The following is a 21771-nucleotide window of genomic DNA, read 5'->3' as shown; positions in this document are numbered from 1 at the left end:
GGGTGAAAAGCATACCTTTTCCCTTTCCGCGTTTGGCCCATCGAGTCTGGGAGGTAGTCGGTCAGTCGGTCAGTCAGTCGGTTGTGGCACCGACCCACAGGTCCGCAGCCCACCTCAAACCGTCTTTCAATCTGGGATCGTCCAGGACGTCCGGCGAGCCGTCGAACCCATGGTCCAGCCCATCCCAGTACTCGGCGCGTACCTCTGATGCCGCGGCGCCCCGGGTGGAAAAGCGAGTCTTGAGAAGCTCGACGAACCGCACGACGGAGGACGCCGGGACCGCCGTGTCCTGGGTCCCCTGTATGACGAAGATCCTCCGGGGCATGTGTACGTCGTGGTTGGCCATCCGTCGGAAAACCACGACGTCCTTCACGGTGCCGCCGTCTTCGGCGGCCTGCCCTTGAACGATCCAGTCGTGCCACTTCCCGTAGTACTGGGCGCTGCTTACGAGTGGCAGTCTCTCGAAGCCGCCCTCCGCGACGATCTGGGACGTGGCACGCTTGGCGGCGGCGTGCGTCTCGAAGGCCAGGAAGTCGTCAAGCGGTAGCGGGCCGGCGCCGAGGACGAGGGCCGGCGAGTTGGGGCTGTCGGCGTTGTGTGCGGGATTGCCCTCGCGGAACCAGGCCGAGTCGATGTCGACCATCGGGTACTGCAGGAGCAGGGATCTGATCCGGGAGGAGTGGGATAGGGCTAGGTGCGTGGCACAAAAGCCACCGGCAGAGCCACCCGACACCAGGATCCGGGACAGGTCAGGATGGACCACGGCGGGACTCTCACTCACGATTTGCGCCACATAATCTTCAAAAGATACGACGACGTCTCGTCGTGCTTGGTCGTCGTTGTCGTCCGGAATCGACACGTCACCTGGAGGACTACTTCCGGTGCCGGTCAGCCAGCGCCAGAAGTCCTCCAAGTCCTCCAGGACGTCTTGGCCAGTCGATTCCGGCAGGAGTCGATAGTCCGGGCTGACGACAATCGCGTCATGGGCTTGCGCAAACCCAGGGAGCCAGCCGTTGATGAAAGGGTGGAACGCTCGGTGGCCCGTGACGAGACCTCCTCCGTGGATAAATACCAGGACAGGATGTCCTTGGTGGTGTCGCGACGACCTCATCGACGATTTTGATTCTCCTCGGGGCAGCCAGACGTCCACGTTGAGCCATTGCAAGTGTCCCGTCTCGTCGGGGATGCATTTGTATTTTGTCGTCGAGACGTTGAACTTGTCGGTCACTTCTGAAAAGCTTTGGATGGCCATCTTGTCGCAATTCCTGACTGGTTACTGTGTGTATCGTTTCCAGACCTTACGCCTACGGCCCACACCCACGCCCGCACCTGAGGGAAAAGAACCAAGTCCAGCCCAAATGTCCAACACAAAGAATAGATGATGGATGCTCGAACTTCTTCGACACACTGATCAGCAGCGGTAACAGAGACAGGCCAATGTTGGCGTTTCCCTCGGCACCGATGAAAGTATGGCTAGGGGGAGGAGTAGTCCGAAGTCAAGTGTCATCGGCCTGAGGAAAAGGTTGGCTCTCTTTCTTATCAAGATCCTCGACACAGACCGGACCGCGTATATTCCCAAAATGTGGTTTGTCATCGTGGAAAACCAGGGATGCCTCGGGGCCGCCGCTGTTTTGGGGAATGTTGCTCCGGAATCCGGATATGGACCGGATCCCTAGATATCTGCCTACATACTAGGTAAGTGTTAACGCCGTGCAGTATGTTTTCGGCCATTGAGACCAGCGGCACCGAGGGTACTTGAATTTCGGTACTGGGACCTTGACCACGTATACACTCCACACTTTCTTCCGCCCGGACAATAGAAATAGTTCCTACACGTTAAGGTAACCCTCGATGGATGGCGAAGGTGAGACTTTCCGCGGTAACGGCAAGCACCTACGATGATACGCTGAGGTAGCAGCTGGCCGGGCATTCGGGGCTCCGGGTGAAGGAACCGTATGTGCAATTGGTGGAGTTTGGCGACCCGGGCCTATGTGGAAGTGCAGGAAGTCCAGCAATCTCGATTCCAGTCGTCGGTCAAATAACACTCATTCACACGACGATTACCTGGTACTTAGGTGACGGCACTCACGATGGGTTAAGGAACACCGAGGGGAATTGAAGTCAGTTTTAAGTCTTGTATATTGCTTGGCTGGTGAGTAAGCTGCAAACTATTAGTTGGGGTTATAGGCACAGCCTATACATGGCCCCCCCTCCCCCCGGTAAAGTGATCTTGGCGGACGATTGGATACCTGTAGGTAGGACTTTGCGAGCATCTTACTCTCAACTATGACCATTGCACTCAAAAAGGATGTTCAGGACTCTCTGTGAGAAGATTATTTCCGATGCGTTCCTCCATGTATATATAGCTGACGGTGCTACCTACGGGCGAAAAAATGATCACCGTTGCCCCTGCCAGAAGGGGGCCAGCTACTAGACTAACTGTTCGAGAGTCGGAAACAACAAAGGGCGGTCCCAATGCAACGATACGTGCCACAACGCCCAACCATTTCTCCTAACATCTACTCAAAGGTGTCATCTGCGAGACGTCTTGTTTCGCCCGTGGCCGCAGGCACCATTCCAACAAAGAAATCTAGAGTCCGGGTCACGGGTTAGATACGTTATACCGTGGTCAGGTATATACATGTAGGTGAGGATAGTCGTAAGAACGGTCATAACTTTTTCGCAGATGTCTGACCGGAGAGTTCCAAGCCGGACAAATCACCGACGAACGGATCAAACGCTAAGACTCAGGTCGAGTTCCTGCACGCGACCCCATACTATGCGGGCCGCTTCGTTGACGCCGCCATCTGCGTCGATCATGCCCAGACCGACATCTTCGAGGCGAGGAGGATGAAATGTCTGCTGTCGAAGAGGTGCAAGAGGTGACGACGCCGACTGATAAAACTCTGAGGCTGTCGTCTGCAACTGCGGGATATGTGAAGATGAACAGTTTGAGACAGGAGGCCACATTTGGTGTAGGGTTGTCAGGGTGGAGTCTGTGTCTTCTGAAGGAGAGGCGGTTGTAGTGCAAGTTGGTTTCGACCTCGAGATTGTAGAAGACGCGGGGGTCGACGATAGATGAGAAAATGTAGGTTCAGATCCAGACCCAGACGCAGGCTGAGTGATCATTGTATTGGTCGCATTAATATCAGTGGTCGGAGTGACGAAGGGGAAATATGGCGGTAAAAGAAGGAGGGTGTTATCACGATTGGCGTCGAGATTTTCCTTACACTCTTCGTCCCGTCGAGACGGATGAAGTTGAGTCCGAGCATCCATGACGGACGGAGGAGAAGTGTTCTGATCAAGCGTAATCGTGACACCTCGGGACTGCATCATTGGAACTTCTTTACCGGTGTTCAGTTCTTGGAATGTCATCATCTCCTTGATGTCGGCGTGGTCAGAAATCTCTTTGTGGACGAGCTTTGAGGTGTTGTTGTGGGCACCGTTGTCGCGGAGTTTGAGAAGGTTCTGGACGACAAAGAATGCGGTGTGAGCATCCCATAGGCCGTCGCGGGTGTTACGGATGCGTGGGTGTGAGAATAGCTCCAGAGCCGTAGACAGGGTTTCGGGTTTTGTTGCTTTGAGGGTGAGGAAGTAGAGCATGGCGATGAGGTGAGTGGAGAGGGTGTAGATTCTTTCCGTGCTGTTGTTGGCTCCACCGGTGGGGGGTGCTCGACCGTTTGAGGAATACTCTAGTGAAAGGGAGAGGAGGGATTTGAGGGAGTCAAGGGCCACATCGAGATCTTCAGTTGGTGATGTGTCAGATTGGGACGAGGAACGTGATGACGTTGATGGTGAAGATATCACTTCCTCATCAGATGCCAATGGGCTGGGAAGATTTTCCCTGATGAGATAGCGGTAGCAGTGAAAATGAATCTTACACAGAAGTATGGTGTCCGTTTCGGTACGAGGGCAGGCTTGCTCAGAGTGTAGCGGAACCTCTGGTATGGCCGACAAGCATGACGAGGTGTCTCCATTGATGGAGGCAGAGAGGTTCGCCAACGCCGTGCCGTATCGCTCAAATTGGAGACCGAGCATGATTCTCTCTCGGAGGATGTCCAGGGGCATTTCATCTGACGACTTGCCCTTGTGTTCGAGGTTTTCGATGATGTGATGCAACGTCCAATTCTGGAGTTTCGTCAGGATGCTCTCCGCATGGGCAACATCTCGAAACCTGTCTGGAACGAGGTCGAGTTCCCCGTGGACCTCGGCGTCACTGACCAGAGTGACGAGCAAGCGCCTACGGTCGTCAAAGGCACTAGCTTGTATGTCCAGGTGGTTGAACATGGTTGTCAAACTCTCCATCAAGCCATCGCCAGTCTCGCACGTGCGGTCGGTCTGACATTGTTTCAGCAAGGTCAGACCACGATCAAGATGCCATATTGCCTTTGCCGAGTCACCGAGAAGTGACTCAAACGTGTAGAAGATCAGGCTACATATCAAAGCGGTCTCGGGGGAAGCGCCGTCTCGCGAAAGATACGCCCGTAGTTGTCGGTGACATTTACCAATCATGCTCATTGTTTTGACGGGCGGTGAGATCTGACTTGAGCCATGAGCATTGAGTCGGTGCTCCGAGACTACCAGGTCGCCGCACAGGTAGTCTTTGTGCAGCGAACCGAGGGCGATCAAGGCGTTGCGGATGACGGGTTCATGGAAGCTGCGCTGGAGAATCAGTTCGGTCCAGAGGGTGGTGTTTGAGTATGTCGAGAGGTTCCACGACGCCTGGCAGCAGTAGTAGTGCAGAAGTTGACGATCGCTTTGGCTTCCGGGGATCTTAAATGGGATGCTGTAGGTCGTTATACCGGAGTTGCCGGTTTTGTCGACGTGGGGCTTGTAACCCTCACATTTCCGTTGGGCGCGGAGGCACCGCTGGCATTCTGGTTTCGACTCATCGCATTTGACACGACGGGACCTGATGGGGAGGTCTGTTAGACTATTCATGACTTTGAAGGGACCGCAACACCAATACTGCTGGGTACAACGTACTTGCAAGTGAGGCAACCTGATCGAACCTTTGGCATGCTCTTGCGACCCTTTTTGACCGTGGCCGCAGCATCTCTTTTCGCCGCTGGCTCCATATGGGGTTCTCGTCGGTCGCCTGGGCTGTGACCTTTGCTCGTAAATTCTGGATGCATGCTGCAACAATCAGAGGATGGACTTGTCGAAATATACGAGCACGAACGCAACAAATAGACGGGAGGCCTTACGACAAAACGTGTGGGATCCACCTGGGAAGGATTCACAAGGTTGCCCAATCACGCTGAGCTAATGGCAGCCTCGTCTCAGCCTTGTCTTGCGCGTAGCTTTGAAAATATACGAGCAACGCCATCCCGGTGTTTGACTTCTTCTTCTTGTATGTTCTGCTGCTCGCTAGGCTGTGATCAAACATCCATCCATGATCCTGCTTCTCGCCCCTTAGTAGCAATGACAGGCTACGTTCTTGCACCATGGGCAATTTACGAGGCCAAAAATAACCTTCTGCAAGACCAGCATTGGATCATCCCTGCAGGTGTCAAGCTAAGCGTCGAGGTAGGTGGGTGAGTGAGTCCGTGAGTGAGTGAGTGAGGACGAGTACCTTTGGTACATAAGTCACCGTTCTCTGTAGCTACATGCTTCGCCAGAAGAAGAGTTCAATTCACTTTCTCCTGTTCATCCACCATGTTGTCATTCCCCGTCCTCCTGCTGTTCTCCAGCACCGTCTCGGCGACACACCTCGCCCTCCACCGCCGGGCATCCAACAGCAACAATGCACCTGGCAAAGATGCATCAACGCTCACGAGCACCCTCTTCAACACCGTCTTCGACGTCCACATCACCATCGGCAGTCAAATTGTCCCGGTGCTCGTCGACACGGGCAGCAGCGACACATACGTTATGCGCCAATCCTTCACCTGCATCAACAAAACCACCAACGCCATCATCCCACGGTCATCGTGCCTGTACGGCCCGACCCTCTACGACCCGGGGGCGAGCCAGACATACCAAGCCATCTCGAACGAATCCTTCGGCGTTGTCTACGGCGCGGGCATCGCCTCGGGTCTCATGGCCACCGAAACGATCACTCTCGGCGACTTGACGGCCCACAACGTCACGGTCGGGGTCGCAGACACATCGACGCCCATGGGCGACGGTCTCAACGTCGGCCTTCTGGGCCTGGCGTACCCGGCCCTCACGTCGGCGCATCCGGGACCCATATCCAACACGCCCAACGACACCTTCTACGCGAACCGCCTGCCGTACGACCCCATAGTCTTTACGATGCGCGACCAGGGCCTTCTCGAGTCTCCGATCTTCTCCATCGCCCTGGCGCGGACGCCGCAGAACGACTCGACGGGTTTCGGCGGGTACCTGTCCCTGGGCAGGCTACCGCCCGTGCAGCACGACGCAGCCTTCACCACGGTCCCCGTGGAAATCACTTCCGTCATACCGCTCAACGCCACCTCCGGCCAAAGGGTGAGGTCATACTGGACGCTCAGCGTGTCGGATGTCGTCGTTCGCAACACTTCGAGCCCCTCCGGCGTGTCCTCCCTGCTGGCTGGGACGACCAATGCGTCTCTCGCGGATGCAAACACCACGACGACGAACACGTCGTTCCAAGCGTTCGTCGACTCGGGGAACGACTTCACCTTCCTTCCAGGCCCGGCGGTGTCGCAGATCAGCTCCCTCTTCTCCCCGCCGGCCGTCTACGATCCGACGAGCCAACTGTACGTCGTAGACTGCGCGGCCGTGGCGCCGCAGATCGGCGTGACCATAGGCAACGACACCTTTTTCCACGACGGACGAGATTTGATTTACCAGACCGGCGAAGGGGCCGACGGACTATGCGTGTCGAGCATCGCGAGTGCAGACAGCGTTGCCATCGGGGAGATAAGCATAAGCATCCTCGGTGTGCCGTTTATGAAAAACGTGGTTTCCGTCTTCGACATCGGCAACAACGTGATGATTTTCGCCAAGTTGAAGGGAGACGTGACGCAGGGCGGCAGCGGCAGCACCGACGGGAGCAGTGGCGGGAATGGCACCGGCACCGGCACCGGCACCGGCAACAGTACCGCGGTGCCCAACGCAGCGACAGGTGTTTACTCGTTCAAACCTCAATCTGGAGGACACTTCCTCCTGATGCACGTGGCCATCGCTGTGTCGGCCGTATGTGTTGGGCTGGGCAGTCTGTCGCTCTAACCACCCTCACTGCCTGTAGGTACCCGAGGCACACAATCCCAAAGTCTTGTACTGAGCATGGCTCAATATATATCAAACAGTCCCACAATCCGTATTGGTCAAATCTCAGTCACCGGTCCTCATAAAAGTCAGTACAGCCGATTCATTCCAGACTGCTCCGGACTATCTATGTAGCTACAGACAAACAGAGATCCCTGTCACGGGGAGCCATCAATTGACCCGTTGGGCGCAAAATACAAATGCCATGCCGTAAATCACACCAATGAATAGAACACTTCGCAAAGGAACATTTCATATTTTGGTCTGAACCTCAAAACTTGCAGATTAATATCAATAGACTACATAAGCAAGCAGACATACATGTCTAGAACGATGACGCTACATCTGAAACAGTTTGCAAAAGTACGATGAATGCACCCAGGGTCCAATAGGTCGAACCAACCTGGTGGCCTTTCATCGCGAAAGGAATCCCCATCTGCTCCTTGTGCTGCTGCCGTGGAAGGGCTTGCTCCAGAGAAGAAAACAAACGCTTATGGACCTTGACATCATCTCATCAACAACAACCAGGGCCATCGCTGACATAGATCTAGCCAAAGATAAAATGTAGGATATACAGCTCGCGCTTCGCTTTTTATTCTTTTAGCCTCGCGGCTCAGTTCTCGCCTTTGTGACCCTTATACCTCGTTTAGGCAAACCAGAAAACATATGTCCGGATAGGAAGAGTGCAAATGATTTGGAAATATCTTGCGACATAATGGACGTGGTGACTTTGCGGAGTCTCGTTCTTTGGTGATGGTATCGACCTAGATCTTGGAGGCTAGCCAAGAATTGAGAGGTCGCTGCTTGTTCAAGATGGTCGACAGCTAGATTATACTCTGCCTTCTTCGAGCCTTCGGTGGTAGGCTTGGGTCCACTGACAGCAACCCAATGGATTCTTCAACAGACACTAGAGATAGCTTCTGTATGAGGGTGCAGCCACGTTGGAGGTGGAGGACATGTGATGAACAAAGTTGAGGTGCCCTGCACGCTGAGCACCTATTGGGTCCCGTGACGATTCTGATACAAGTCTCTTGTGACTCGAAATCCTCCTCTTTGGGCGAAACGTAGTTCATACAACCTCTCCGGGATCAATGTCGACGTCTTAATATATAGAGACAACCACCCGTAGTGTACAAGTGTGGCCTGTGAAGAAGTTCTTCTCAGCCACAGCAGAAGATTCGTCTCCACCAAGGCGTGTGAATGTTGTCGTCTTCGAAGCCAGACTTTTCGTTCATCGCAGGATTGACGTTAAGTGATTGCTGGTTCTGCTGCACCGAAGCAGGCATATGATAGGAAGAGGTGCCAGCACCACTGACATTAAGGGTGTGACCCTTGGAGCCAAAGGGAGTGTATTGGGGATAGTTCTGGGGGCCAGCGCCATCTTGCCTTCTAGCTTCGACGACTCTGCGCACGATCACTTGGGGTGCAAGTTAGTACCGTTGCGCGCTGAAACTGGGGATTCACTTACAGGCAAATGTCTCTTCAATATTAACCATCTCCCGAGCGCTTGTTTCCATAAAACCGCAGCCTTTGCTCTTAGCATATTCCCATCCAACCTTACTACTGACGACGCGTGCATCTTTCAAGTCACACTTGTTTCCAGCCATGATCTTGATGGGAGGAAACTTCCAACCGTCTTCTCGTCGACCTCGGACTTTGGGGCCCTTTTCCCTCAAGAGACGACTATTTTCTTCCAGTCTGTTCTCTGCCTCAATATCGATCATGTCGAGGAACCATGACAGTCCTTCCAGAGAAGCGGCATTGGTAATGTCGTAGACCAACAGAAAAGCATCAGACTGCAGGTTCGAGGCAGCCCAGAGACTTCGGTATTCTTCTTGTCCCGCGGTATCTGTCAGAGAGAGGTAATAATTCAAGCCATCGACCGTTCGAGTCACCGAGTAGGAGTCTTCAATGGTGGGATCGTACTCAGAGGTCCATTGTGACCTTACCAGGCGCAGCGTTATCGACGATTTACCTGCGCACCAGACATGTTAACAAAAGTCCCTTGGCTACTGATCAGACGAGCAGGACGTACCACAACCTCCATCTCCGCATATGGTGATGGAGATTTTGTCTGCCATGGTAATCAAGTTTCCACCGCCGTCTTCAATTGAGATGCTCAAAGAAGAAGTGGCCTGGCAGTTGCGATCGAGAGGCGCGAACAGAGCCCGTGGCTCTTGTTCGGTTTTCTGATTTCGCTGGACGGGATAATTCAGGGCGAAATGCGCAAGGCCCGCACAGTGTCCAAGCACTCGATTTTGACAGCACTGTGGTCCTTCTTATATTTCGGGATTGCGATTTGGGCCAGGAGAGTGGTCGTTCGTTGATCGTGCACGGACTCGGGATGCGCCAGCTGGGCCGGGACGGACACGGGGAGGATTCTTGATGAAGTTATATTTTCCCTCACTCGGAAAAGGTAAGAAGCATGTGGGATGTTGCGAGGAAGGTCGCGGCGAGGAAGGGATTTAGCATGCAACCTTTCGTGGGAGATGAACCCAGCCTTGGTTGCGCAAAGGTACCGGGGGCGAGAGGAGATGGGTTATTGGGCAGGCTCGACTGGGATATTCGACGAGAACTGGACCTCTGGAGCCGAGGCAGGAGCAGGAGACGATGCAAGAGTAAGGGAGAGCGCGAGAATGAAGTAGGACTGAACCGGGTCGGCCGTGTGATAGTGGTAGAAAGGAGTGGGAGGGAGGATGTGAAAATATGCAGACGATTGAGTCGAGATTCCGAAAGGCTGGGTGGTTGACAGGGATGAACAGCGACAGTCCCACGATGGCGTGTCCCACTATCTCGGGCAGCAAAATGACGGCAGAGAAGCGCAAAGAGATCGACTTGTGAGGCACTAGGCGAGGGAATGAGAGAGGGAAAACAGCAGGACGAAAGGGATGATCAACTACAGCGTCGCAATGATACAATGACATTAGATGGACCAGGGCGAGGGCAAAGGTGGTCGTCCTCGGTACCTGCTAACTTTTAGTGTACGAGTCCCAGTATCATGTGCGAACGGCTTTGATGAATTATGCCCGTTCGAGGAAATGATAGACACAGCCAGTCAGCCTCAAGTGCATCCTCGGATCCTCCATACAAAGACCCGCGCATGGAGCAAAAGCAATCCAACACTCTCAGAGGAAGCGAGGCTGTTAGCTTCAGGTAAGCGAAAGTATCAAGGGGTGTTTGGGATTTGCGGAAACCCGGTGCGCCTATAGCAAGTGCGTTGGTAGGTGCCTAGGGGTCTTGGCCTCGCCTGAGGAGCCCCCAAAACCGCCATGAGGCCCCGTAACTTTCGGGGAAAGGGGGGAGCCCGAGCCCTTGTGTCTGGGTCCTCATACTAGCCAAATACTACCCTAGTCACCTACCTTGGTCAACACACTTGGTGATAAATCCTGCGACAGCCAGTAAACAGGGCAGCCAGTCAGTGGTTGGGCATCAAATCAGTTGATCGACGGTACTGAATGTGACCTCCTCCTGCAAGTGCCTCGACTTGAAGAGGTGGCGATGACCACGTCCGATACTTGCTAGGCGAATATGGCGTACACAGTACCAGGACTCGTACTTGAAGACGACGCTTTGATATGTCGGTAAGTACACATTACAGCATCTCTTATAGATACTGCTTCTGAATAGCCCAGTACTGTACAGTTAGGTTAAAGATCACTTACCTAACTGAACTGTTGCCTCGTATTGTATGTTCATGTACCCATCAGCTGTCCACTGGGCACCACCAGCACGAGACTTCCGGGCCTTTTACACCCTAATTACGGGTACGGATATTGGATACTGGGACGGAAGATTCAGGCGAGCCTTAGGGGCGGGGCACGCTGAGAAAAGTGAGCCTTCGAAGTGCATCTTGCATCCCACCTAAAGTACCTATTGTACAAGTACGTACTAGTTAACGCGGCTAGCTATCTTTCCCATTAACTGAATTGAACGTAGACCGTAACAATGGTGGGCTCCGTCCGTGGCCTTGCATTTCACCTAGCCTCCCGTCAGTGGATAGGAAGGCCCAGTGTGTGTACAACTACATCACCCTCACCACCGTCCCTCGCATACACGCTAAGCATCGACAATCACCGAGATCGAACCTTTACAGTTTACGGAACGGACTGCGTTACGAAATGCAAGCATGACAATGCCTACTGGGGGGAGTCCAGTCTTAAATCTTCCCGCGTGAACAAGCCTGTATCAAACAAGGTCTGCTGGACCCAGTCCAAGGCGCAGACATCACAATTCCGTCACCTTCGTCCACATGTTCTTCGACGGAAGCGGCGCTTTTGAGTGGGTTTCCAACATCCTGGCGCTCCTTTGCCGTACCTCGTCCCGCAGTTTCGGCCAGTCAACATTCAGAACCTGGCCATCCTTCTTCATTACTTTGCCGTCGATCAAGACAGTGTCAATGTTGCCAACGTGAGCGTTGAACATGAGAGCTCCTACCGGGTGGGTTACGGGCACCACGTTCATGTCGTCACATCGAGTGATGATGAGATCTGCTCTCTTGCCGGGTGTGATGCTGCCTATGAGATGATCGAGGCCAATCGACTTGGCTCCTCCCATGGTTGCCATGTACAGCGCCTCTTCGGACTTGGGCTGAATGTCATATGGAGGAGGTGCCTGACCCAGTACTTCAAGGTGCCGCCGCCCCCGCTCCGCCTGAAGCAGAAGACGCATGACTGCAAGCATGTCGTTGTTCTGATTGCTCGTGATGTCGATCCCGAGGCCGACGTGGCACCCAGCTGCCGCAGCCTTGAATGCCACGGGGTGGCCCATGCCCATCTGAAGCTCAGTTTCGGGCGTCGATGAGATGCCCGCCCCAGACTGTTCGATAAGACTGATCTCCGAGTCGGTGAAGGAGGACCCATGACTGAACAAGAGGTCTTTGTCAAGATATTTGTCGTCTCCAAGCCGCTGGACTATTTGATGGTCGAAGTCGTAGTTGCCCAATGAAACATGCATCGTGGTGACCCGGGCCCCGATACTCCGAAAGAAGTCGATTTCCTCCTGCAGAGCTTCCGGACTCATGCCCTCCGCCTCCGCTGGTGCTCCTCCAAACGTCAACAGATGCTCATTGGGATCATTATCCGGGAAATGTTGTTGCCGGACCCTCCTAGCGTCAGCTCTGCGAGCAGCCTTATCAAAGCCTGCTGGGGTTGATACAGTGTGGTTTGATCCAGGAAGGTCTGCTTGACTGGGGTTCTCATAGAATCCATAGCACCAGGTCCCGCGAATACCAGCATCCTTCAAAGCTTTGACCGCTGCATCGCTATGTGCCGACGAGTTCAGGATGTGACAATGGTCGATGACTGTCGTGACGCCGCTATTGATCAGGTCCAACGCCGCAAAATGGTTCGAGGTGTATACATCCTCTGGAGTGAAGATACTACCATACACCAGCCGAATGTGCTCAAGATAGTTCGCCAACGACCAGTCAGTCGTCACCCCACGAATCAATTGCTGCCACATGTGGTGGTGAGTATCGACAAACCCTGGCGACACCAAACAATGAGAGCAGTCAATCAATTCTCCCGAGGTCCCAGAGCTCAAGTTTGGTCCGACCTCCTTAATGACACCATCTTCGATTAGAACGTCACAGTTCTCCTTAACGCCAATCTTCTCATCGACACTTATCACTGTAGCATTCCTGAGGAGTAAAGATGACGCCATATTGGACCTTGGAGCAAACTCGAACTCGACAGGAAACGACTTCGGATGTGTTTCAACATCTTCTTCCTTTCCGCGACGGGTCTGGTCGAGTCAGCTTTATACACTGTTTGGGATTATCCGAATGAGTTCGGCCAAAGTGATGAGTATTCGGCATATGGACATGTTGGCATGACGTCTCCCCACACCTCTCCGTATTCACCCCAGAGATGGAGAGGCGAGTCTCCATCGAGAGAGCACGGAGTGGTGTGGGGAATATGCTGACGCTTGCTGGTCGGGCAACGATGTCTCCTCGGTTGAGAATTTGTACGGTTCATGGAAAGCCTCGCAAGATGTTCAAACCCCGGTTTTATCAGCGTGATCGCCTCGGCAGTCGTAGCCAATGACAATCCAACTGCCACCGTGTGAAGGGATGGTGAGCAGTCAACATAACGCCGTCGAAAACCCAAGAACGTTTTAGAGCGAACTTTCAGCCCCGGCACGAACGATGTCCCGAAACTTTTGACGGCGCTGGTCGGCCTTACATGAACTATCTCACATCATTCTCCGAGGGCCCCTATCATCCCTCTTGCTGTAGAAGTTCCGAGATCCAATCCTCGATGTGTCCCATGGAGTTGACGTTTGTCACTTCATTGGCAACATCGAAACCTCCACCGAAGTCATAGTAGTCCAGGTTTTCCGACGGCAAGAACGGGTCCAACATCACAGGCAACTGGCCGTTCATTTCCCTGCACTCACGAGAGATCTGCGTGATAAAGGCCGCAATGCTGTCCTCCTCAAGGTTCGACTCTCTGGTTCCTGGATCGTCCAAACCAAGATCGCCAATATCCTCTGCTCCTCTGGCAAAGCAACCCTCCTCGCTGACAATAATCGTGTTATGTGTCAAGATCGAAAGCCGCGCTCGTGGGTTGGCCATTTTGAATCCTCTCAACGCTGCTGGAGACATGTTCTTGGGCTCATCTGTCAGTGGAACCACCCGGCTTGCATGGAGCTTGTAAAGACCGCATGCAAATCGTCCCTGCAAGTCCCGATGTCAATACTAGTGCCATCAAAAGCGGCTGAAAGTCTTACCAGAATCTTGGTGAATCTCCACTGTCTACCCATGACCTGCATGGTCTGAAGGTTTGCTAGAATGCTACGGACGGCACGCTGCTTTACATCAGGCTTGGAGCACCATAAGAATGGTGTCTGTATGGCGCATGCTGCGTATGCAGCATATCCGATAAAACTAGGCAATCGTGCTGCGTCCCAGTCGGATGCCAACGTGGCCTCTAAGAGGAATGACACAGCATTGGCGTGTTCGAGTGCCGTCTGACCTGACAATTGTTGTGCGTACGCACATGAGTCGTCGAAAGCGCTCCACGAGAACAGGGGAACAATGGATGAGTGGAGAGAACACCAACACTGGTGATATATGATATGCAACAAGAGGAGATTCGCCAGGTCATCGGGCGGCACTAAGGATATGTTGGCGGGATCTAGGTGAAAACACGAAGCAAGCCTGGAATATGTATCGTGGATGCGACCATCAAGAGCCTGGATGTCGCTCAGCCTTGTTGCCAGATTTGACTCGGGTTGCCTTGTGAGGGCGACGACAGCGGACCATACAGCCATCGCTCGAATCAGTTCTGCATAGATGCTCTGGCTGCTTTCGCCTGATTTCAGAGTGACACCTCCTTGCGGCCTCCCTCTGTCGAAGTCCTCTTGGCGACAAGGAAGAGAGGCGCGGAGCATGGCCTCTGTTGGCACTTTGGGAAAGAGGCTGTCTTGGAGGAAGGCGTTGAGGAGATAGCAAGCCCAGAAACGCCTTCGACGAATTTCGGCCTGCAGAGGCTCTGCCACTTCTTGCCGGGCGAAGGGCAACCCAATTGTCCATGCTGTGGATGAGGCGATTCCTGTCATATCATTCAACGTTTGTCAACGACGCAAGTGGCACACGTCCCGTCTTACCTGACTGGACAGCCGCCCTTCGGTAGTCATCCATGCTGTACCAGAACAGGCTCAGATTCAGGAAAACGACGATGTTCTCCGAGCATGGGGACTCGACTTCCTGCAAGGCCACTCTACCGGCCTCTTCCGCCCACTCCCGGCAGAATCCATTTTCAACTAGAACAGCAGAACCCTTTGGGTCTCTGAAGAATCTGGTTCACCCTTTGTCAGCTGGAACGAATTGGCTCCCAGAAGGCAGGGGCGTACTTTGCGGCCAGGGCGCAGAAGCATAGCACTATGTCAGACCTCACACTCTGAGCTTCGAGAGCCGCTTCAAGAGAAGGCCTGTGGAAAAGAAGCCGTGCATTGTAGATGTAGGTGAAGTAGAGATCAACTAATGTCGGGAGAAGCGCGGATGGCACGCCAAAGTATCTTTTCTCCGGGGGGTTCAGGCGCAAGGGCGAGCCAGTGTATTCGCTTGCTGGTACCGGTTTGTGTGCCGAGGCATGGCTTGAGGCTCGCCGCCGAGCCTGAAGTGCTGCCGCGACCGGTTTGTACACACACGGCCGGGACAAGCGTGTACAGCGGGCACAACTCGGCTTTTCACCACCACATCTCAGCTGTGCAGACACAGTCAGTCAGTACTCTCACGTCTCAAAGGACCACCGGTACCTTTTGCGCGTTACAGCTATCGCAGGATCTTCTAGGTCGTCCAGCCATTGATCCCTCTCCCCGTTTCCGAATGCACAGAAAGGTATTCACGAGTGCACACTGATTCGGGAAATGAGGAAAGCCTGACCGTTCATATCCCGACTGCCGCGCACTTTAAACATCACAGCTGGTGGGAACATTGTGCGCGGGGAACAGCGTCAGTCAGACCACTAGGCCAGTCAGTCACCGTCAGCCTTGCTCTTAACACTCTCTCAACACGGCCATGGCTTCGGCATTCTGTCGAAGACCGTCGGGAAATAGTTTCCCTCAAGCGACTAGCCCAATGCCTGACGGTTGCACAATTGCGGAGGATGTGTTAGCTCCGATGTCCGGACTCCGACTGACTTTGCCTCGCCTTTGTTTCGGCAGCACTGTCCTGTGTTTGTCTCGTGCTCGATCAAGGTCAATCTCGGCTGCCAGAGGAGAACTTCAGCTCTCCGCCCCGTCAGTGCAGTCGACAGCGGCGTTACAGTCTCTACAGTCGGAGCCATGGCGAATTCTGTCAGCCCATATACCATTGACAACCTCCCATATGGAGTCATCTCTACTAAGGACAAGCCCAAAAAGCGATGTGCAGTTGCGTTCGAGGATTCTGCAATAGACATTGATCTGCTATACCACGAAGGCTTCTTCTCCTCCATCGCCGAGCTGAAGGATAATGTCTTTGCCCACGTAAGTCGTTCTGGTGCCGTTGCTAGAGTCTCTTCGATCTTACCGTTCCTAGGGCAACTGGAACGCCTTTGCAGTCCTACCAGCAGGCGTCCGGACTGCCTTTCGAGGTCTGCTCAAATCTGGGATCGCGGATGGCAGCGTCCAGAAAGCCATGGTACCGTTGGCCAGCGTCCAGAATCATCTGCCTATGCACATACACAATTTCTCGGATTTCTACTGCTCACTTGAGCACACCAAGAATGTATGAGGCCTCTTCTGCTCATGCCCAGGGGAATGTACCCTGAAGCTAAACTTCAACAGTGCTCCGACGTCTTCAACTTGACCATTCAGCCGAACTGGTTCAAAATGCCGTCGGTGTACAATGGCCGCACTTCGAGTCTTGCGGTGTCAGGGACTCCGTTCCACCGCCCTTGTGGGATGTACCCTGACTCACGAGGCTCGGACCAGATCTCTTTCAAGCCAGAATCGCACATGGACTATGAACTAGAGATGGGTGTGTGGCTGTCTAGGCCCGTCCCTAAGGGCCAACGAGTGAAGATCGCCAATGCCCACGACCACATTTTTGGCCTGACGCTGCTGAATGACTGGTCAGCGCGGCAGATTCAGGGTTTCGAAATGCCGCCTCTGGGCCCGTTCCATTCCAAGGGTAGCTGTACCACTGTGAGCTCTTGGATTGTCCCAATCGAGGCCCTCGAGCCGGTGAGATGCGAGAGGAAGACCAAGCAAGAACCTGCACCGCCGCCACATCTCACTTGGCAAGAGGACGACAAGGCGACGTTCGACATCGACTTGAATCTTACTCTGCTTCGTAAGTTCCTGTTCTGCTCGTGGACAATGTCAAGACAAAGTGAATTTGAAGCTAACAGTCAATCATCAGGGGATGGCACGTCGTATACTTTGTGCGAAAGTAACCTCAACGAGTTGCATTGGACACCATACCAACAAATAGCGCATTTGTCTGCTGCGGGCGAGGGTCTTTCCCCAGGAGATGTGTTTGGCACGGGCACCATCTCAAGTCCCGTAGGTGTTCGGATTCTCTTCTTCTCTGACGAGTGACTGTGTGAGTTTCATACCGCTGACATATTGAACGCCCTATAGCGTACGAACGCCGATGGCGAAAGGATTGGACTTGGATGTCTCTTTGAGCGAAACTTGCCTAACGCACGACTCAAGTCGATGCCATCGGACTTGGTAGACACGTTCCTCAAGGACGGCGATGAAATCATTTTGCAGGGATGGTGCAAGGATAAAGCTTCTGGAAAAGTGATCCTTGGATTTGGTGAATGTCGAGGCAAAATCCTGCCTGCCATAGTGGATTGAGCACCGTACACGGGCCTTAGGGCCTTTGGCTAGTAGGGGGTACCTTCCAGGCGGTGTCCTAGGCCTGTCTATCTGGATCTCATAACAGTATGGATCATGTTGATGCAAATAACTAATAATAAGTCAATAGCCGAAATCTGCGCCTACAACAAGTCCTAAGTCAAGGGCCCCCCCATCCCTAACCTCGCTTGAATAGGTACTTATTGTAGGCTAGTAGGCACCGATGAGTCTGTAGGGACTCGTCTCGTAGTTGAAGCGGCCTCCAAGTAGCTCGTATTCCCACATTCCGCCACTGTCCATGCCGATTCCTAACTTGACACAACTTCCTATAAAATGCTTTGTGGCTGATTCAAGAATGACTTCTTCACGAGACAGATGTCTCGATCTTGCTCGCCTTTCTTCAAAATGCCCTGCAACCTCATTCCTCGTGTCGTGTATGTTTCGTGCTGGCGCACCACGTCTACTTACAAATCCCCTGTGGCCTTCAAACGACAAAAGTCGCACCCGTTTAAATACTGTTACACAAACGATCAACTTTTCAAGAGCGGTTACGCTTGGGGCTGAATTTCCATCTAGCGCTTCACGGTCCAATGAGCCTCGAGATTCAACCGACATTTCATGCCTTAAGGCTTTCCAGCAGCACGCCCTGATTGACCTGGCCAAGACACAGCCTCGCTCTTTTTTTAGGGCCTTCCTCTAAACATACATGTCAACGGGCACCTTCGCTAATCTCCAGCTCTAGACTTGCGGCGCATGGCTATACCTTGATTGTCTAAGGCTCAGTCCTCGATGTAAGTTGATGACGATGCGTGAGTGGCTGTCTTGCTTGGCCGTGTTGACAAGCGAGCTCTATCTTTTCATGATATAGCCCCAAGATACTCTGTTTGACCCCCATCCCATACTCATGCATCCAAGCTTCGTCAGCCAGCCACTGCTTCGTCATGCTGCTGATCCCCAGAACGACATTCGAGACCTTTGGCTTCCAAAGTCTCGCTGCTGCCTGTACAACTAATGTGACGCAGCAATGAGGTCTGGTATATACGAGGTTCTGCCATGGCAGAACGATGCCTCTACAGATCAAACGTACCGTTATCGACCTGGTACGTTCGAGATGGATCACCCTTCATCAATCGATCGTTCGAAGAAAGACACAACAGATATCGAACATTCAAACCGATTCAGGCACGTCCCCAGAAGCCCGTCATGGTGGGATCGAATGACTTTCGACAATTGGTTTTGGGAATTGGGAGCAGCATCGCTGTGCCTGTGTGTCCTTGCGAGTATTGCTGGCATCCTAATAGCGTACAACAACCACGCCGTTCCAGACTTACCAGAAACAATCTCAATCAACGCCATCATTTCATTTCTTGCCTCTCTCGCAAAAGCAAGCTTGATGGTCCTTTTAGCCGCTTCCATCCGTCAAGAAAAATGGTTATGGTTTATTGGCAAGCCTCGTCCTTTGAACGTTGTGGACGCTTTCGAGGAAGCCAGTCGCGGCCATACGGGTCCTTGGAACTCCTTTTGTCGTGGAAGGCAAGGTGAGAATACATCCCCGGACTATCGACACGACCCAACCCAGCTAACGTGAACCACTCGCTGTCTAGTCTTCGCGCTTTACTCGCCGCACTCGTCACCCTCCTGGCTCTAGGCTTTGAACCATTCATCCAGCAACTCGTCGACATCGATGTGGTCAATGTCCCAACAGACACGGAACCTGCCACGATCCGCACACCCACTTCGTACAATGAGTCGGTCCTTGGGAATCCAGGTGGCTCCAGCCTGTCCCTGAACGCTCTCATTGGCGCTTTTGGCGGTGCATCTGGCGCCGTTCCCGACCCAGTCTGTCCAACCGGGAACTGCACGTGGCCTCTATACGACACGCTCGCGCTCTGCACAGCATGCGAAGACATGACTGGCCAAGTCAAAGTCTCGGGCGACGTTTACGACATCAATCTGACATCGCGCTTGGAAGACTATAGCCAAGGCGACGGCTCCGAGACCACGTCGACGTGGACACCGACGTACTCGTTCCCCCACGGAAACAGTATCAACGTGAGCGTGGATCTCGAACTCGCCCTGGGCTCCGCGGTGCAATGGTCGGTGGCATACCCCCGGCGGACGGTGTGGCCTCTCAACATCGACGCCACGCCCGACTCTCTGTGGACATACTCCTGGGACAACCGATCCTATACGTCTCTCCCCGTGTCGCCGCTGTTGGCAATGGGCTACCTCGACACCACGCTCTCGCCCGACTCGTCCCGTCTCGTGGTGTCCCGCGCGACGGCGTGCTCCTTCACCCCGTGCGTACGCACGACGCTCACGAAAGTGCAGTCCGGCGCCACACACTCGACGGTCCAGGCGACGTCGTACGGGTCCGTGATCATCGGTCGCCAGCAGCCCGACGGCTCGACCAAATCAGGCTGGACCGACACGGTCAACGGGACGACCTTCTCGGTCTACGACTCGGGCCAGGGCGACGTGCAGGGCCACGCGTTCCTCCTCATCCAAGCCCTCCGCATCGCGCTGGAAGGGAACACGACCTACGTCTTCAGCGGATACTGGTACGCCGACCCCGACCCTTCGCTAGGAGAAGCGGATTCGACATTCAACGCCACCGTCTTCACCCAGACAAGCGGTCCGTGGTCCTCGGCCGGCCAACAAGCCATCGACGCCAACGGAAACTTCGCCGACATCGCCACCGACGTCGGTGTCGCCCTGACCGGACGGTTCCAGCAACTCCAGACCTCGACGGCACGAGGTACCGCGCTGCGGACCCAGGCCATCGTCGTCGTGCGTTGGCCCTGGATGGCGTATCCCCTGTCGTTGTTCGCGTTGGGGGTGACGGCTCTGATTCTTACCGTTCTCGCGACCCGCACCGCCCACATGGCCGTGTGGAAGGAGTCGACTCTGCCTCTGCTATTCAGGTATGCCGGTGCTAGTCCCGGTGCCGGTGCCGCCGCCGATGCCAGTGTCCGTGGCCGTGACCATCACACGGACACTAACGGCAATGGAAGGCCAGACAGTCCCAACACTGAAGAAAACGTCCCCGGTCGACGTCGGCCCCCAGGACAGAATGATACGACGCCCTCATCTTCATTCTCATTCTCAAACACGATTCCTTCTCGACCGTCCGTCTCGACGACACTCAACGGTACAGAGACGCGACCGAGTAGAGCGAGAGACGCGCGAAGGACACATGATTCGGATCGCGTAAGTGTGATGGTCGCGCAAGCGGCGGCCGAACAAATTCAATTACGCCGTCACGATTCATTTTGGATGTTGGAATCGAGTCGTGGTGGTGGTGGTGGCGGTGGTGGCGGCGGGCGTGAGGTGGATGAACTTGAATATGACCGTGACCGTGACCATGACCATGACCATATGCGTGTATAGTAGTACCTTTGGTACATGACATAGTCCTGCACTTTTACCCACAGCGCACGCACTTACCTACCTGAGGTATACAAGTGATAAATCCACACCCGTCAAAGTTATTCTGGATGTCTTCTCATTGACGGACGGTAATTCTCTAGGATATTCGACTTGACGCACACGCAGGCAAGCATACATTTCTTGTAGGAACTATTAAATGCCTCTTTGTAAAGGAGCCGTTTCATTATACGTGTACATACCATACATACATGCATACTTACACACCCATCTCACCTCCATCTCCTTGACCCCCCTCAGCAGAGCAGATATATATGTGTATATATGGCTGGCTGGCTGGCTCGTTGGTTGGCGTGAGCCCCATAAAGTGCACATCACTCTCTTCTATAGACATTCTCGTCGAAACCGAAAATAAAGACAAAAAAATTTGGTTGGGCATTCATCAACATCTTTCTCGTTCGTGGCCGCTGAAAAACAAACAAACACAGCGATGCTGGACGTTGTAGATCTCGGACACGCGCACCGGCAACAAGCAACATACAATGTTCCCGAGACCTTCACGACTTTCGGCCTGCTGCTTCTCAGCCACCCGGATCTTCTTCCATTTCATATCAAAATGCCGAAAAGTTGTCGCCAAAAGCTAAAGTCCCCAGGATTTCGCATTGCACCTTCGCTGCTCGGAGTTTCTGTACCAGATGCTGTTCTACAGCGAGTCAACGAGCCCAACATGACAGATCAAATGTCCACACCATTTCACGTTAGAATTGTCGTGTGTTCCCTGAGAGAGTCGTCAAACGTGAACAAAGGTGACCAATGAAATAGGTATTAGTAGATGGAAAGGAAAGATCATCAACTCCCAGTTATTCGTGCGTAGTAGAG

General features: G+C 53.6%; 8 protein-coding genes across 8 annotated transcripts; 3 read left to right on the top strand and 5 right to left on the bottom strand.

Annotated features, from left to right (window-relative positions):
- Positions 1–73: 73 nt before the first annotated feature.
- Positions 74–1252, bottom strand: PV08_10197 (uncharacterized protein; the record flags this gene model as incomplete). The annotated part of the gene is made up of 1 exon (XM_016384512.1): positions 74–1252. The coding sequence occupies one exon, from the start codon at positions 1250–1252 to the stop codon at positions 74–76; it is 1179 nt and encodes a 392-aa protein (XP_016231114.1).
- Positions 1253–2733: 1481 nt separating this feature from the next.
- PV08_10196 (uncharacterized protein) lies at positions 2734–5135 on the bottom strand (the record flags this gene model as incomplete). The annotated part of the gene is made up of 2 exons (XM_016384511.1): positions 2734–4912; positions 4987–5135. The coding sequence occupies 2 exons, from the start codon at positions 5133–5135 to the stop codon at positions 2734–2736; spliced, it is 2328 nt and encodes a 775-aa protein (XP_016231113.1).
- Positions 5136–5658: 523 nt separating this feature from the next.
- On the top strand, positions 5659–7176 carry PV08_10195 (uncharacterized protein; the record flags this gene model as incomplete). Its single annotated transcript, XM_016384510.1, has 1 exon — positions 5659–7176. The coding sequence occupies one exon, from the start codon at positions 5659–5661 to the stop codon at positions 7174–7176; it is 1518 nt and encodes a 505-aa protein (XP_016231112.1).
- Positions 7177–8375: 1199 nt separating this feature from the next.
- On the bottom strand, positions 8376–9296 carry PV08_10194 (uncharacterized protein; the record flags this gene model as incomplete). Its single annotated transcript, XM_016384509.1, has 3 exons — positions 8376–8632; positions 8684–9190; positions 9251–9296. The coding sequence occupies 3 exons, from the start codon at positions 9294–9296 to the stop codon at positions 8376–8378; spliced, it is 810 nt and encodes a 269-aa protein (XP_016231111.1).
- A 2143-nt stretch (positions 9297–11439) lies between these two features.
- On the bottom strand, positions 11440–12876 carry PV08_10193 (uncharacterized protein; the record flags this gene model as incomplete). The annotated part of the gene is made up of 1 exon (XM_016384508.1): positions 11440–12876. The coding sequence occupies one exon, from the start codon at positions 12874–12876 to the stop codon at positions 11440–11442; it is 1437 nt and encodes a 478-aa protein (XP_016231110.1).
- Positions 12877–13432: 556 nt separating this feature from the next.
- PV08_10192 (uncharacterized protein) lies at positions 13433–15522 on the bottom strand (the record flags this gene model as incomplete). The annotated part of the gene is made up of 5 exons (XM_016384507.1): positions 13433–13891; positions 13945–14768; positions 14824–15014; positions 15070–15422; positions 15475–15522. The coding sequence occupies 5 exons, from the start codon at positions 15520–15522 to the stop codon at positions 13433–13435; spliced, it is 1875 nt and encodes a 624-aa protein (XP_016231109.1).
- A 480-nt stretch (positions 15523–16002) lies between these two features.
- Positions 16003–17505, top strand: PV08_10191 (fumarylacetoacetase; the record flags this gene model as incomplete). Its single annotated transcript, XM_016384506.1, has 5 exons — positions 16003–16185; positions 16238–16426; positions 16486–16993; positions 17063–17205; positions 17284–17505. The coding sequence occupies 5 exons, from the start codon at positions 16003–16005 to the stop codon at positions 17503–17505; spliced, it is 1245 nt and encodes a 414-aa protein (XP_016231108.1).
- Positions 17506–18529: 1024 nt separating this feature from the next.
- Positions 18530–20895, top strand: PV08_10190 (uncharacterized protein; the record flags this gene model as incomplete). The annotated part of the gene is made up of 2 exons (XM_016384505.1): positions 18530–19043; positions 19085–20895. 2 exons carry the CDS (start codon positions 18530–18532, stop codon positions 20893–20895), a joined length of 2325 nt encoding a protein of 774 aa, XP_016231107.1.
- Positions 20896–21771: the final 876 nt, after the last annotated feature.

This window comes from Exophiala spinifera, assembly GCF_000836115.1.
Source record: "Exophiala spinifera strain CBS 89968 unplaced genomic scaffold supercont1.8, whole genome shotgun sequence".
Classification (NCBI taxonomy): domain Eukaryota; kingdom Fungi; phylum Ascomycota; class Eurotiomycetes; order Chaetothyriales; family Herpotrichiellaceae; genus Exophiala; species Exophiala spinifera.
This window is presented reverse-complemented; position numbering and strand designations above follow the sequence as displayed.